This window comes from Chenopodium album, chromosome 10 (assembly GCF_948465745.1).
Source record: "Chenopodium album chromosome 10, dcCheAlbu1.1, whole genome shotgun sequence".
Taxonomy (NCBI): Eukaryota; Viridiplantae; Streptophyta; class Magnoliopsida; order Caryophyllales; family Amaranthaceae; genus Chenopodium; species Chenopodium album.
This window is the reverse complement of record NC_137843.1, coordinates 44,943,396-44,957,972: the sequence shown is the minus strand read 5'-3', so window position 1 is coordinate 44,957,972 and position 14,577 is coordinate 44,943,396. Positions and strand designations below refer to the sequence as shown.

Genomic DNA, 14,577 nt, shown 5'->3' with positions numbered 1-14,577 from the left:
ATCATCATCGGGTTTTCTTTCAGGGACACATTTAGGTGTCTAATCTTCCAAAAGAGGTAGAAATCATCTAACAACCTTCAAATTCCTAAAATGATCAAATGAAACTCCAAACTCACTAGTGAAGAAATTATTAGCGAAGGATGGGCTTCAAAATTAAAGTGAGTTTATCGAATTGGATCCCTCCTAGATACATCTATAAAGTTGGACATAAATTTCAATATAATCTGTTTCATCAAATTCTTTGAAATACATCAATTTGGTATTCAGTCGTAGTGACAATCAATAAGGTACATGTAACTTAGCACGTGGGACTGATGGGAGTATTCAGAAGCTAGACATTATGTTCCAAGGAAGGTGTTTTTGATCGTGAAATTTGTCATTGGTCTTCAATGAATGTTTTCTTGAGAAGAATGGCTTCTAAAGCTGTCAAATTTCCTCCACAAATTGTTGTCCAAATTTATGCTTCATTTTCCTCCATACAATAAGATGAAAGAAAATCGAAGTATCACATAATTATGAAAATACTACCTTCGTTTCGTATGGATACCATCAAAACCGAAACATACAAAGTATATCAACAAGTATGAACAAAATCACATCAAACCTATATATTAACAAACAAAAAATTGTTTAGAATAAGGTCTTTTGATGGGATACATACATAAATTGAAGGCGAAAAAAAATCAAAAAAAAAATTGTTACAGCTGTTCTTTATACAATTATCAAACAGCTGCTTGTCTCTTTGACAACTTTTTTTTCCTTGAATAAATGAAGATATTGAGTAAAAGATGGACAATATGAATGAAGAAATATTTCACAAGAATCACACTAGAAATAGTTGTGGCTGAATAATCTTGATGCCCTTTTATTTCAAAGCCCTAAAAAGCTGGCTTCCGAGTGTAACTGTTGGGGTTCCTTCCCCCATCCCTGTTGTTAAATTCATTTCTTTCTCCAATATCTGATCAAGTTCTGTAACCACATAACTAATTCCGGGTCTGAGTTCACTAGAGGGGTCTATACAACGGACGATCAGCTGCACAAACTCTTCCATCCCTTCCACCGTGAATTTGTTCCCCATTCTTGGATCAACCATGGTAGAAACAGTACTGAAGTCATGGTAATTTAGCACCTAATCACTCAAAAAAGAAAGAAATTGCCATCAAGAAAAATATCATCTTGACAGTAAGTCAACATTTTTCTAAACAAATCCCAACAAAAAGTATATGTAATTGTCACTTGTACGCTCACATGCACCACCAATCACATACATCAATCAATAAGATGGCCCTAGTGTCGATGTTTTCGTATTTTTTCTCTGTTCTAGTACCTAACTCAATAGAATGACATTGCAGTAAGCATGACGACGATGTCGGTTAAGATGATATTGACATTGCAACGAGATTGTCTTTTAGCAGATGAAATGACAATTGAATCTTCAAGAAGTCAAGAAAAGGAGACATTTAATACAAAGAGTATACTGGCATAAAATGAAAGATTCTTACTCGTTCTACCAAAGTTTGGTTGGAGTCTGGAGAGTATGATTCTCTTGCTTCCTGTCCACAGACCAATTCCAAGAGAAAAACCCCAAAACTGTACACGTCACTTTTTTCAGAAAATTGTCTGAATTCTTTCACCCTTCAAGGACAGAAAACAACAGTAGATGATATTGCTGTCAAGCTGTCGTACTTTTAAGGATTTGTTAAACGAAATGTAGGAATCATACTCTGGGGCAAGAAAAATTTCATCGGCTTCCACTTGTGAAGATGTACCCGCTGAATCTGATCTTCCAAGAAAATTTCGGATTCCTGCATCTGCAACTTTCGCGACAAAATTTTCATCAACAAGCACATTTGAGGTCTTGAAGTCCTTGTGCAACAAGCGTGGGCTAAGGGAATGGAGATGAGCCAAACCTGCAGGGTGTTAGAGGCAATTAAGGCTTCTCTGTTTAGTAACATTAACAGCAGCACTCTATATTCAGCGAATCATTGTAAAACAATATATAATCCTAACATAAGATTTTTACAGAATTTAGCGTTAAATACCTCTCTCCTCTCTCAAAAGAAAACCCTGCCTAACCGTTTGTTTCCAAAAGACATGCAATCAACGTTTGATCATCAATGATTTGCCAAATCTCTTCATTTCCTATGTTTCAATTAGATTCTATATTCATTTAATTCTCCAATTGCAAGAGTCAGTTGTCTTCTCTTTCAGTGCTTGCTGTTTAAACATATTGAAAGTTATATTAGAATACAAGTATCAGATGGTGTTCTTCCTCGAGGACAATCATATTGGTTTGTAATGACTATTTTGGACTTATTTCTTCAAGAAAATTTTACTATGTCATATTTAGTTAATCACCAAGAAAGCTACGGGTATGTGTTTTGTGAAGACCCGTCAAAAGAGAAACAACTTAATCGAAGTTATCAATGTATCACTAGTTATTTGTAATAAATAGTTTCAGGAGATGTGTAAGGATGTAATTAACTATATGAAACCTTTTATATACTTTCACAAAAATTTTATAGATTACTCCACTTTCTATTTCTCTTAGACGAAGTACATCAAAGTTTTGGCTTGTTTGCTCAGTTTTATGCTCCTTTTATCTTGCTTAATAGGGGAACAAGGGAAAGAAAAACTAATACCAGTAAAGCCACAAATGCTCACGGATTTGGCAGAGGATCACCTTTAGCTGCCCCAAGAGCTATTGACAACCGGTGTTTGAATTCCAGCTTCTCTCGTGAAACATGAGCAGCTCCTGTAAAATCCCTTACTAATTAAGCCACGAAGCGTATGGAACAAACTACAATAAATATAAACACACAGAACGTTACCATATAAATGACTGGAAACACTTCCATTAGGTATGTACTCATAAACAAGAATTTGTTGATGATTATCTTGATAGTAACCCAAGAGTGTCACAATGTTCCGATGCTGAATAGATGAAAGATAGCGTACCTGAATGTAAAGTTATGTAAAGTTAAAAGTTAGACATCAAGAGAAATGCAGATGACTATGACAATAGAAGCAAGCTTGCTAGCAAGAGTAGGAATCAAACACTTTGCATTACAATATAGCCTTTGAAACTTGTCGTTGACCCTCTGTCATCCCATTCCCATATGTTAGCATGACTTACGACAATGTGCTTTAAACAGTATAAAATGCTACTTAATGCATGATATCAAATGCAGATATCAACATTAAATGCTCAGAGAATTTAACCAAAAGATGAATAGAAAAGTAACAACTGGGGTTTGTTTCATGGTTATGTTTACACGAACATGAGAGGAAAACTAATTCATCTAAGATGTACCTTGACACCTTAATCCTATATTTGGATGAATCATAATATTATTGTGATTACATGCCGAAAACATGTTGCTACAATAGATTAAAGGGAAACCCATACACACTCTCATGTCAAAGTAGGATCCTGAAAGTCAAACAATCAGCAGCAAAAAAGGATAACAGGCCAAGCTAAATAGATGGGATCACACTGCATATAGTCGATAAAGTCCCTTAATAACACATCCAGGAGAAGTTGGAGAAACACAAAATCACAATAGAAGTTCATGGCAAAGAATTCGCCCTGAAATATTTTGTCGCTTCACATATGAGCCAATAACAAATAAGATTTGGATCATAGTAGAGTGCTCCAACTTTCCATTTAAACAAAACAAATGCCTATAAAGCCATGCCATTGAGACATCTGTAGATAAATTAAAAGTCTAATGCATATGCGCAATTAAGCAGCATCAAGCTATCAGAAGAATCTACCAATGAACCTGATATCGAGTATAACAAAAATATTTGCTGGTTCCCTCTAACATTACGTGATATATTGCTATTAATCATCAAATTTGGAATTTAAAGGTGCATGTTAAGAAAAATAGATCCCAATAGGCATAATCAATTGTTTCTTGTAAAAAAAAAATCTATCACTTTCTGACATTGATACACAGAGCTAAACAAGATGTTAGGCGAATAAATTGCAGTACATAGGCATTACTACATCGTGTTTCTCTCAAACAAATGACAAAAATCATGGAGACCGAGTTTCTCAAACATCATAGACAAACAAAGTGACCATCTGTGATACTGGCAGTAGAACGAGCTAAACAATTTGACATAAAGCACAGCTGATCCCAGTCAAATGATGATCATTACCTCTTCAACAAACTCCTGAGTAGGTGCAACAGACCGCTTTTTTATGGCAACTAGCACACCATCTGTAAGCAGACCCTTGTAAACCTCTCCAAACTTTCCTACTCCAATCAGACCTTGTTCGCTGAAATTTTTTGTAGCGGCACAAAGTTCTTGCCAGTCAAAGCGCCTTGCTTCTCGAAAAGACATCTCAATGCCACCAGATTTTCCTACTAAATTTGAAAGAGGCAAGAAAGGAAATGATTTTACTGGAGATTGATCGCCTACAGTACATAACAATTAGTAATTCACAAACGCTGAGAGTTACCTTGATAAGAAGGCTCAGAAGAACCAGTCTCAGAAGTTCTCGAAGCTCTACGACTATGGAAACAGCAAAACCATATAAGCAACCCAACTATTATCAAAAACGCCACAGCTCCTGCAGCAACTCCTACTATAACTACAAGTTGCCTTGACATTTGGCACTCAAGCCAATTCAGCTACAAATGACAGTAGAAGCTATCATTCATCAAAGCCTGAAATGACAATTAAATAATTAAAGATGTATACATATATAAATCTGATAAAAAAAAAAAAAAAAAAAAAAAAAATCATAAAGAACCTCCAACATGAAGTCAAACATTCAATCTCTGAGGCTAACAATGACATAGAATAACAAGTGCAAAACCACAACTTTTCAATAATAGTGACACAAACAAGTTGGACACTTGATAAGTTGATATAGTCTATACTGGAATATATAGTGGCACTTTTATCACTAAACTTAATGTTCATTCTTTATTCTACTCTCAGCATATAATGTGATCATCATGCACACTAGTTCTAATACATTCATGTTCGAAAACCTCGAGTTTTCGATTAGCAGGACAAGGTTGAGAAATTGAAGGTCGCATCCACAGCCTTACTTATGAACAAACACAACATACAACAACAATGTCAAAGCCTTAATCCCACAAAAGCTAGACAATTCCAATGTCAATGCATGCAATTCAAATTATTGAATTAAACAACTGATGAAGAACAAAATAATGCATGAAAGATAATACATTACAGCAAAGCATAAATACACACAAAATTTGTAAATGGAAATATAATAAAAGCATAACAAACAATAATTAATAAAGTTTAATTAAATTCAGCTACCTGAAATGGCAGAAATAATCAAATTTGGGAAAAATCTCAGCTGCATTTGCAAAACCCACAAAATTTACATTTGATCTTCAAATTGTATACAACACCCACTTCAAAATTCACCAAAAAAATTATGAATTGGGCAAGCCATTGACAAAAGGGTGTTCTTATTTAACTCCAAAAATCACCAAAAAAATATATAAAACAAAAAAGAAAATAAAAAAATACAGCAGAATCAAACCAAGCGCCGAATGAACCCCAAAAAGAAACGATAAAAATTAAATGGGTACTTTGGAATGACAATGGGCAGCTAATCAATCCACTTCATCAAAGTTGAAAACTTTGGAATAAATAAAAGTTTAATGAAAGAGGTTAAGGTTTAAGAAGATGGAGGAGAGAGAAAATAAGAATGCGCCTCCTTCTTGTTGTTGGATATACAAGACAATGTTGACAGAAAGTGACCCAGCGCCGACACACTCACACAACCACAAAACCACTCTCTTACAACAAAAACAATTAAGTTTCTCTCTTTTTTTTCTCTCTTTCAATTCTTCAATTCAATTCATTCTTGGGTGCTTTTGTGTTTTGATCTAGTGAAATTGTAATAGTAACCCTGAATTTTGTCGAAGTTGCACGTAATAAGGCAGTCATGAAATTTCAAACGTTACAATAACTAATGTGAAATCGAGAAAGAAAGTATTTAAATCATTGTTTTAAAGTTTAAACTCACTTGACTAATTATCCTAGAAAATGTTGAAAACCGTGAAAAAACAAACTATCACCCACCAAACCAAACTACGACTGTTGGGTTGAATTTAAAATATGGAGTAGAAAAATATCGAAAAATTCCTTTTATGATTGATTATTAATGAAGGTAACAACCCCAGAAATTAAAATCTTGCTAAAATTACGAAGAAAAGAAAACTTAAAATTAAAATTAAAGACAAAGAAGAGGGAAAAAAGGGAGATTATAAATTTATGTGAGTGTATAATTATATGTGCTGTAAAGCAGTACAAGAGAGGGACTTGTCTGGTGTTGCAAGTTGGAAGATTTTATTTTTATGTCCAGGGCATCTTGGTTGTAACTTGTAATACTTGTTGTATGCTGTTACAAAAAAAACTGTGATTGTTCTACTATTTTATTTGTCTTTTTATCAATTATTTTTGACCATTAATATTTATTATTTTATACTATATCCTTGTAGGATCTTTTTTTAATAGTCTCACCAAACACCAAATATTTTATAAGTTCATCATTTGTATACTGTCATAAGGCTAATTATTTGGAAGAATATAGTACACAGAATTACAATTATATATATACAACAATAAAATGTTTTTTTTTTTCAATCAATTAAAGAAGGGTTTTTATTAATCAATTAAAGATGGTTATACTTGTGTTTTACTGGTATGGAGGGTTTATTAATTTTAAAATAAAAATATTTGTATATTATATTACTTTGTACGGAGTACGTGATAAAGATTGTTAGTTTATTATTGTCTGCCAAGAGACCCTAAATTTGCATTTTGGTTAATAATTTTAGTTTTACATGTTACATGTTTGAATTCTATTTCATAAATTTTGCATGTCATATAAAAAAAGAGTTTAAAACTTTGGAAAATCTGACATTGCAGTTTATATTTTGCAAATTACAGCCATATAAAAAATAAATTTGAAATTGCAGCCTAAATGTACTACTCCGTAATAATTTGTTAACTGCCACCCAATCTAACTTTTTCCTCGATTTTAGTGCTGAAAAATATTCAGTTAAGGTTTTAAGGGTCATTTTACCAAATTAAGCTTGTAATTGGCAAAAAATTAACTTAATACCTCGTTTTGCCTCAAAAAGTTATTGCACACAAATTAATACATTTTTTTATACGCAAAACGAGTCATTTACATTAATTTTTTGCCGATTTCGTGCTTAATTTGGACCTGAATTGATAAAATGACCCCTAAACCCTGACGGAACTTTTTCGGCACGCAAATCGAGAAAAAAATGAATTTGGTGGCAATGAACAAGCTATTAATACTTTTGGGCTGCAATTTGCAATTTTTTTTAATGGTCGCAGTTTGCAAAATGTAAAATTTTAAATGGCTGCAATTGACAGATTTTCCTGAAACTTTTTATTTTGATTCCATAGTATAGCTGAGGAATTTCATTTTATTCTTACTCATTATAGTAGTCACAAAGAAATTAAGTAGTAAAATGATGTAAACATATACACCTCAATTTTAGATTTTGATAATACTTTCATGATCGTAATAACTACCACTCTATCTAAGAGTGCATTCATTCACTTTAAAAAATAAGTTTTTTGGTTATTTATGTTTAATCAATAACATAATATTAAAACAGGCATCAACAATAACACGTGTCACTTGTTGGTGCTGTTTTTTCCCTCCAAAATTGTTTTCTTTATTTTTTGTTTTAATTCACTTCCTAAAAAAAATAAATAAATAAATAAATAAATAAAACTTTTTATATAATTGTGATTGACTTCCTTAATACTAAATCATATAATTATAATATTCACTTCCTAAAAAAAAATTCAGATACTTTCCATATCTTTTATTTTATAAAGTATTATTTTATATTTTTACTTTTTGATTCGGAATGTAATTCTAGATATAAATTAAGATTCAAACCCTTTTCAATTTCATTTAAAAATACGAAGAATATTTTTTGGTAGATTTTGAATAAACATTATAATTCGTTATAAAATTTTGTAAAAACCGTGCGTGGCACGGGACTTAATCTAGTTAGGGATGAGATTAAGCCTGTTTAGATATAAACCTATGGTAATATCAAAGCAAATCAGATCAAATAAGCTTAGTTTAAATAAAGTTCAAGTAAAAAGAACGCACCAAATATCTTTAAATGATACTCCCTCTGTTTTTAAATACTTGCTCCACATTTTATTTTCGGCCGTTTTTAAATACTTGCTCCATTTCTTTATTTGGAAAGTTTTTACAATATTTAATTAATTTCTTTCACCTAATGGGCATACCATGAATCATATTTTATTAATTTCATATTCTCTCTCCTCTAATTCTCTCCACTACTTTTGTTTTTTATAATTTTTTTTTATTTTTTCACCTATCCACTATCTCCATATTTTATTATTTTCTTCAATTTCTCCTAAAACTCCGCACATAAAAAAATAAAGCAAGTATTTATAAATAAAGGGAGTATTTAAGCATTCAGCATCTTAAATTGAATCTCGTTTATTCATCTACCCTAGAACAGCTAATTAAATAATCAAATAAAACTCGTACTTCATAAGAGAAGAGTGTAAGATGAGGTTTCTACGTGGGTTTTCCTTGAATATTTTTCCATACAAAAGGTATGGGGTTGTTATCCCCACCGGCCAGCTATGTTGACAAAACTCCTACTCAGCATTATAGGTTTAATTTAATTAAATTTAATTTAATTTAATTCAAAATATTCTATTTAATTTTATACGAAGTATGTGTTTGATTAAATTAATGAATAACAATTAAGGGAGTATCTAACTTTCATGGCTTTTTCATTATTTTAGTGTCAAATTTTCACATGAAAAAGCTATCAAATAAAGGGTTTGTCAATCAGATTTTGGCAGTAGAATTGATTAGAAGAAGGTAAGTTATATTATGCCTTACTTTGTTCTTATTTGTTCAGCATATGCTGCAATGATAAGTTTTTTCTTTTGGCATTTAATTAGTGGTCTTATAATAATAATAATTTTTTTTTTTTTTTTTGAGGAAATTATAATAATATAGTAAGTTGCATAAAGACGTTTTTCTTCTATTGACTTCTTGTCATAACAGCTAATCTCACTTTTTAAATAATTTTTTAAAATTTTGTGTTCACTTTGAAGATGTTATAATTTAAGTTCACTTTGAAGATTTTATGATTGTAGTTCACTTTCAAATCTAAAAGGGCTTACATGGTAGGGGATTGAGATTTAATAATTTAAAGAGTTCACTTCTGTTCTCGGAAGGCTTTTATTTCAAACTCCTTTGATAAATATTAGTTGCAACTAGCTAGAGCTGTCAATTCGGATAAGTGGATCGGGTTTGGGTCGGGTTAGTGTAGGTCAGGTCAATTCAAGTTAATGTCGTAACCTATGCGGGTCGAGTTTGAGTTGAGTCATGCATGAGTCAGGTCACGTTAGGTCATACATTTTATCGAGTTTGGGTCGGGTTAGGTTGGGTCAATAACAGTTCGGGTTATATTCGGTAGGGCTGAGCAAAACTACCCGAAAAATCGATTCGTAACCGTTTCGAAAATTAGGGTACCCGATCCGATAACCATAACGGTTCGGGTACCCGTTCCGATAATTTGTTATCGGGTATGGTTATTAGGTATCATTTTAAAATTAACGGTTACCCGATCCGATCCGATAAGCATTTTTTTGCTTTTTTTCCCTACTTAAATCTATTTTTTTTTAAATCTAAACTCTTACTTTACTTCATAATTACTTTATAATATCAATGATTATAATATTATTAATAATTTGGTCAAAATCATATGATATTGTTGTTAATTAGTGGTAAATTATATCATAATAACTACATAATTAAGTTTAATTATCATTATTGGATATCTTATTGGGTACCTGATAACCGATCCGAAATCCGGGTACCCGAAGAGTACCCAAACTTATCGGTTCGGGTTATGGATCTCACTTTTAGGGATTTTGGTTATCGGGTACCCGAACCGTTAGTACTAACGATACGGGTACCCCTCCCATGCTCACCCCTAACATTCGGTTCGGGTGGATAATAAGTTGGGTTTAATTCGGGTTTTAACGGGTAAAAACGAATAAGGTCATTCTCGGGTTCGCATCGGGCTCGGTTCAAGTCAATAATTTGCGGGTTGTAATCAAGTCATTTCGAGGTCGGGTCAAATATTGGGTTATTTTGGGTCTTGGGTTGATTTCAGATCGGGTTATATCGAGTTCGAGGACATTTTTCGAGTCGATTTGTTAACAGTTCATGTATTGATGTTCACGTTTTATCATTATCAATCTTTTCATTTATTGTTTAAGAAATAATTTCAGATAAGTTCATATTCGAGCTAATAAGTTTAAACTACATTTTTTCACTTATTTTATGATAAATATTTTCATATAAGTTCAAATTTGAACTAATGAGTTCATATAAATTTAAGATAAATATAATAAGTTCATATTAATTCTGGTAAGATAGGTTCACTTAAGATTGGTTGTGCCAATTTAATTCTCCATTCTTTATTATTAGTTTTATGATTTGGATTACAATATGTTTCTAGAAACCGAATGCTCTTAAGAGTGTTAGGGTATTTTGGGTATTAAGATGTTCTAGAGTCTAAGTCTAATTGTCCAAAAGTTCTTCAGAAAGTCCTTGAGCTCCGCCTTGCAAGCACCTCTGAGGGTTCGGCTGTAACACCCTAGAAATCCCTTTCTTTAAAAATACCTATTTTGGTCTGTTTAAAACTCAAAATAGGAAAATATAAGACATTACCGCCACCGTGAAAACGGCCAAGGCAACTATCAAATACACACATCGAAAGACTATCTTTAAAAACATTCAAAACGACTCAACTTAAAAAGTCAACCAACGAAAGTAAAGTCAAACCAAAATAAAACAAAGTCAACCTACAACTTGGAACCATTGTAGGCCCTTAACAAACCAAACCAACTTTAAAATCTTTGCGTTAGTCACACAGGCATATTATAATAAAATATCAAAACAATAAACATATCATAAACTTATGGAAACTAGCAGTTTAGCATGTCTCGCTCTTCACTCATGCCCATCATGAATATGCTTCATCACCTAAAAAGCTTCTCTCTACTTGTTTCCACTACTCTCCATTAAAAATGGGTCATCATAGGGCCAAGGTAAAGACAAGGCCAACAAACGCACAATCAGCAAAGCTGAGTACATAAGCGTAATTAAACACACTAACATGCTTTCACCTATCAATACACAACTTACCTCGTTGCAACCAGTTTACAAGCACACAACATACAACAAGAATTCTCAACTAAGTAACTAAATGATTCATTTAGCATTGATTACGCATCAAATGGGTTTCCCCCCCTAACCTGCCCCAATAAAGGGGTACTAACACGGGAGCTAACTGTGCCAGTATAAAATAACCACTCGTAAATGACGGAATTCTTGCGCATAATAATAAAAGGAAAATACAACATCTTGTACTCCCAGTAGAAGTTATGGTTAAATATAAAACCCCATAACTCCCCCCATATGTTCATACTCAAGGTATATACGTTTCAAGAGTTTTGGTGCGTAATCTCTTTCACTTTACGTTGTTTACATATTATTAAACTTGGTGGTGACTCTCAAACCATAACACAATCAAACATTATAATTATCCAAACAATTAAACATTCCAATTTAATTCTTGAATAATTAGTGACCACATAGTATTTAATGTTGAACCCTTTTTAAATCTACCTCGTTGTCAAAGACACCTTAAACACGTAATGCCCCACAATTCCTATCCCTTAGTGTTAGAAACACATTAAGTGCAATTAAAATCTGAAAATTAATTTGCACCATACTTAAAATCAATCATCATAAAATCATCACAAAACTCATAATTATAATTAGATCTATGATTAAACAAAAGAAAAATAAAAAAAGAATTTTTTTTTTTTGAAAGGGGTGGCTGGACAGCAGCCACGGCACCACAGCTGACTGCTTCCGTGCTGCTGGTGGCGCCGCCGCTGCTACCGGCTGCTGCTGAGTGCCGACAAGGGGAAGGGGAAAAGAAAGAAAAAGAAAAAGAAATAAAGGAGAAGGGAGAGAAAGTTTACCTTGGGTATTCTCCATTCTAGGCAAAGTTTAATTTGCCAAATGTTGAATATTTATACCCCTTTCTCTAGAAACCCTTCTTACCTAAAATTTTCTTTTTTAATCTTTCTTAATCTGTTTCCTAATAAAACTTAACTAAAATAAAACTTTCCTAAATTGAATCCCAACTTAGTAAAATAATTAATTAAATAAAACTTTCCTTTTATAAAATATTTCCAAACTTATTTAAGATAAATCATTAAAATGCCATAAATAATTCATTTCAAATTATTTAAATACCTCACAAAATACTTATTTAAAATAAAATACATATAAAAATATGGGGTATTACATCGACCTGCAAGAAAGAGAAGGTTAGCTGCCCGGGGGTGCGATCCGGGAAAGCCCCTCCGATACTTAAGTCAGTGAAATGTACTTTCAAGAGAGAGAAAGTAGAGAGAAGGAGAGAGATTTAGAAAAAGTTACATCATTAATCATTTGTTAGCTATTTATGGATGTACTTTCAGTTGGCAAGGTTGTACTTTAGTAGATAGATTAGGCCGGGTAATTTTATACTTTATGATGATTAATGGATGGTTATGATTGGTTGGCTGGATCATCGAGGGGTATTTTTGTTATTTCAATTATAGTGGGCTTAGGACCATGGACTAGGCCCAAACATTTAGCTCCACGTGTGATGCTTGAACAAGATTATATGTAGATCGGGTATCACACAAAATAAGCGTAATTGAAGCTGAGAAGTTGTCATATGAGCCGAAATGACTTTGATTATACTCGAGGGCTAAAACGAGCCCCAAAAGACTTGCAAGGGTGAAAACCAGCCCCAAGCAATGCCTTAGAGACATCTAAGCTACTGAAGCTAAGTTATCGTGATAGTCTGTCTAAGGGGTGAGCATTATGACAGATGACGGCTTGTAGACGACTGAGAGCACGACAAATCTTGATAATCTTCTAAGAGGTAAGCCTTACGCTTAGCCTAGAGCATGACTTGTCTTGATAGAGTGTATCTTGTCGCATAGTCCCTATATGCATTTGTTGCATATAGGAGGGCAAAAGTGGAAAAGCACATTCAGAATGGTACTTTTTATGGTTTCATATAATATTTTGATGTACTATTTATACTTATTTGTTCTATTAGCATGATATTTATACCACTACAACATTTAATGGTACTATTTACCTATTAAATGGTACTTTATACTCCAAATATAACTTTAACTTTAACATTGTATATAGAAACTATGCGCTAGACCTTAACCTAATATATTAATATTCAAAGAGCGGAGATAGGTAAGCCTTACGCTTAGTCGAGAGATGACTTGTCTTGTTTTTTCAGCTAAGGTTTTCATTTAGAGTTAATTGATTATGGTGATATCCAATCTCTTGTAAGTGGGCATAATTTGTCATAAGCCAAGACACTTGGGCTCAAGTATTTAAACAATAAGCCCATTTAGCTAAAGATTTGATGTAGCCCACCTTTCTTCCAATTCTTTCACATGTAGCCCACGTGCCTCCTTCACAATATGCAAACAATTAAAGTTGTTTGCCTTTTCCTTCCATTCTGAAAGAACTTACTGATTGTTGTTGTTATGGAATTGCAAGCTGCCATGCTTGAAGTCCGAAAGCTGTTATTCATAGCCAGGGGTGGTTATTGGATAGGGCTGCCCATTTGTAATAAGGTTGGGCCAAAATTTGATGGATCTTAACCCTTTAATGTTTTAATGGATAGAGTCACTAAAGTGTAAAGGGCTTTAAGATATAGGGTTAATAAAGGGCTTTTTATTGACATCCCATTAATATCAGATTAAAGGGACAAATATTTAGAAAGGAAAAACCCAATTTTTAAAAAAATTATAACGACTGAAGAAAAAAATTAAAAAAAAAAAAAACCAATCTCCAATATCAATGATTTTGATGTTCTAAAGAAAAAAAAAACCCCAATTGATTTACAAATTCTTTCATATTTGATTTTGAAGCAGTTTTTAATAGTAATCTAATCAACGATTTCGAGCTTTCAAGCTTCTCAATTTAGGCGACCTTTCTTTGTTTTTCCTTTAAGGTAGTTAATCAACCCAAATTTGTTTTCTTTGTTTGTCCAAAATCGAGCCGGACGGGTGATGAGTGCCATTTATGGCACTCATTTGATGAGTATTTAGGTTTTTTTTACCTTCTTTTCATAGCTTTCTTTCTTAATAAATGCTTAGTTTTATGTATTTTCTCCTTAGTTTCCCTTTTCTCTCTTATTTTGTGTTTTTATGGTTTTTCTAGTGTTTTCTCCTTTATTTCTCCTCTTTTCGTGGTTGTAGGTATTGTACGAGGTTCGGGTCTTGATATAGGTGGCCTACTAAGTTGGAAGATGTATTTGGAGCAAACTTATAGCATTGGGAAAGCTCAAGATGCAAGGAAGTGGATGCTCAAAGTTCTAGCTCCTGCGCTCTCATGGAAAATGGTGTTGAACCCACCGTGGAGGCCCT

General features: G+C 32.9%; 1 protein-coding gene across 2 annotated transcripts; it reads right to left on the bottom strand.

Moving 5' to 3' along the window:
* Window positions 1-584: 584 nt before the first annotated feature.
* LOC145563969 (putative leucine-rich repeat receptor-like protein kinase At5g49770) lies at window positions 585-6,237 on the bottom strand. Of its 2 annotated transcripts, none has more exons than XM_081624347.1 (8): window positions 5,308-6,237; window positions 4,472-4,679; window positions 4,168-4,376; window positions 2,832-2,958; window positions 2,684-2,755; window positions 1,724-1,910; window positions 1,503-1,635; window positions 585-1,129 (listed from the first exon to the last, which is right to left on the bottom strand). In XM_081624347.1, the coding sequence occupies exons 2-8, from the start codon at window positions 4,620-4,622 to the stop codon at window positions 866-868; spliced, it is 1,143 nt and encodes a 380-aa protein (XP_081480473.1). In that variant the 5' UTR covers window positions 4,623-4,679; window positions 5,308-6,237; the 3' UTR covers window positions 585-865. The 2 variants fall into 2 exon arrangements, with proteins under 2 accessions (XP_081480473.1, XP_081480474.1); XM_081624348.1 differs by having other exon boundaries at window positions 4,168-4,373.
* Between the last annotated feature and the right edge of the window lie 8,340 nt (window positions 6,238-14,577).

Bases quoted from the DNA above. Each gene is read 5' to 3' on its own strand.
- LOC145563969 (XM_081624347.1), bottom strand. From the start codon at position 4,622: ATGTCAAGGCAACTTGTAGTTATAGTAGGAGTTGCTGCAGGAGCTGTG. The intron at 2,756-2,831 runs GTAACGTTCTGT...GGGATTTTACAG, and splicing joins TGTTTCCAGTCATTTATATG to GAGCTGCTCATGTTTCACGA. The intron at 1,911-2,683 runs GTGATCCTCTGC...AACACCCTGCAG, and splicing joins AGCTCTTGGGGCAGCTAAAG to GTTTGGCTCATCTCCATTCC.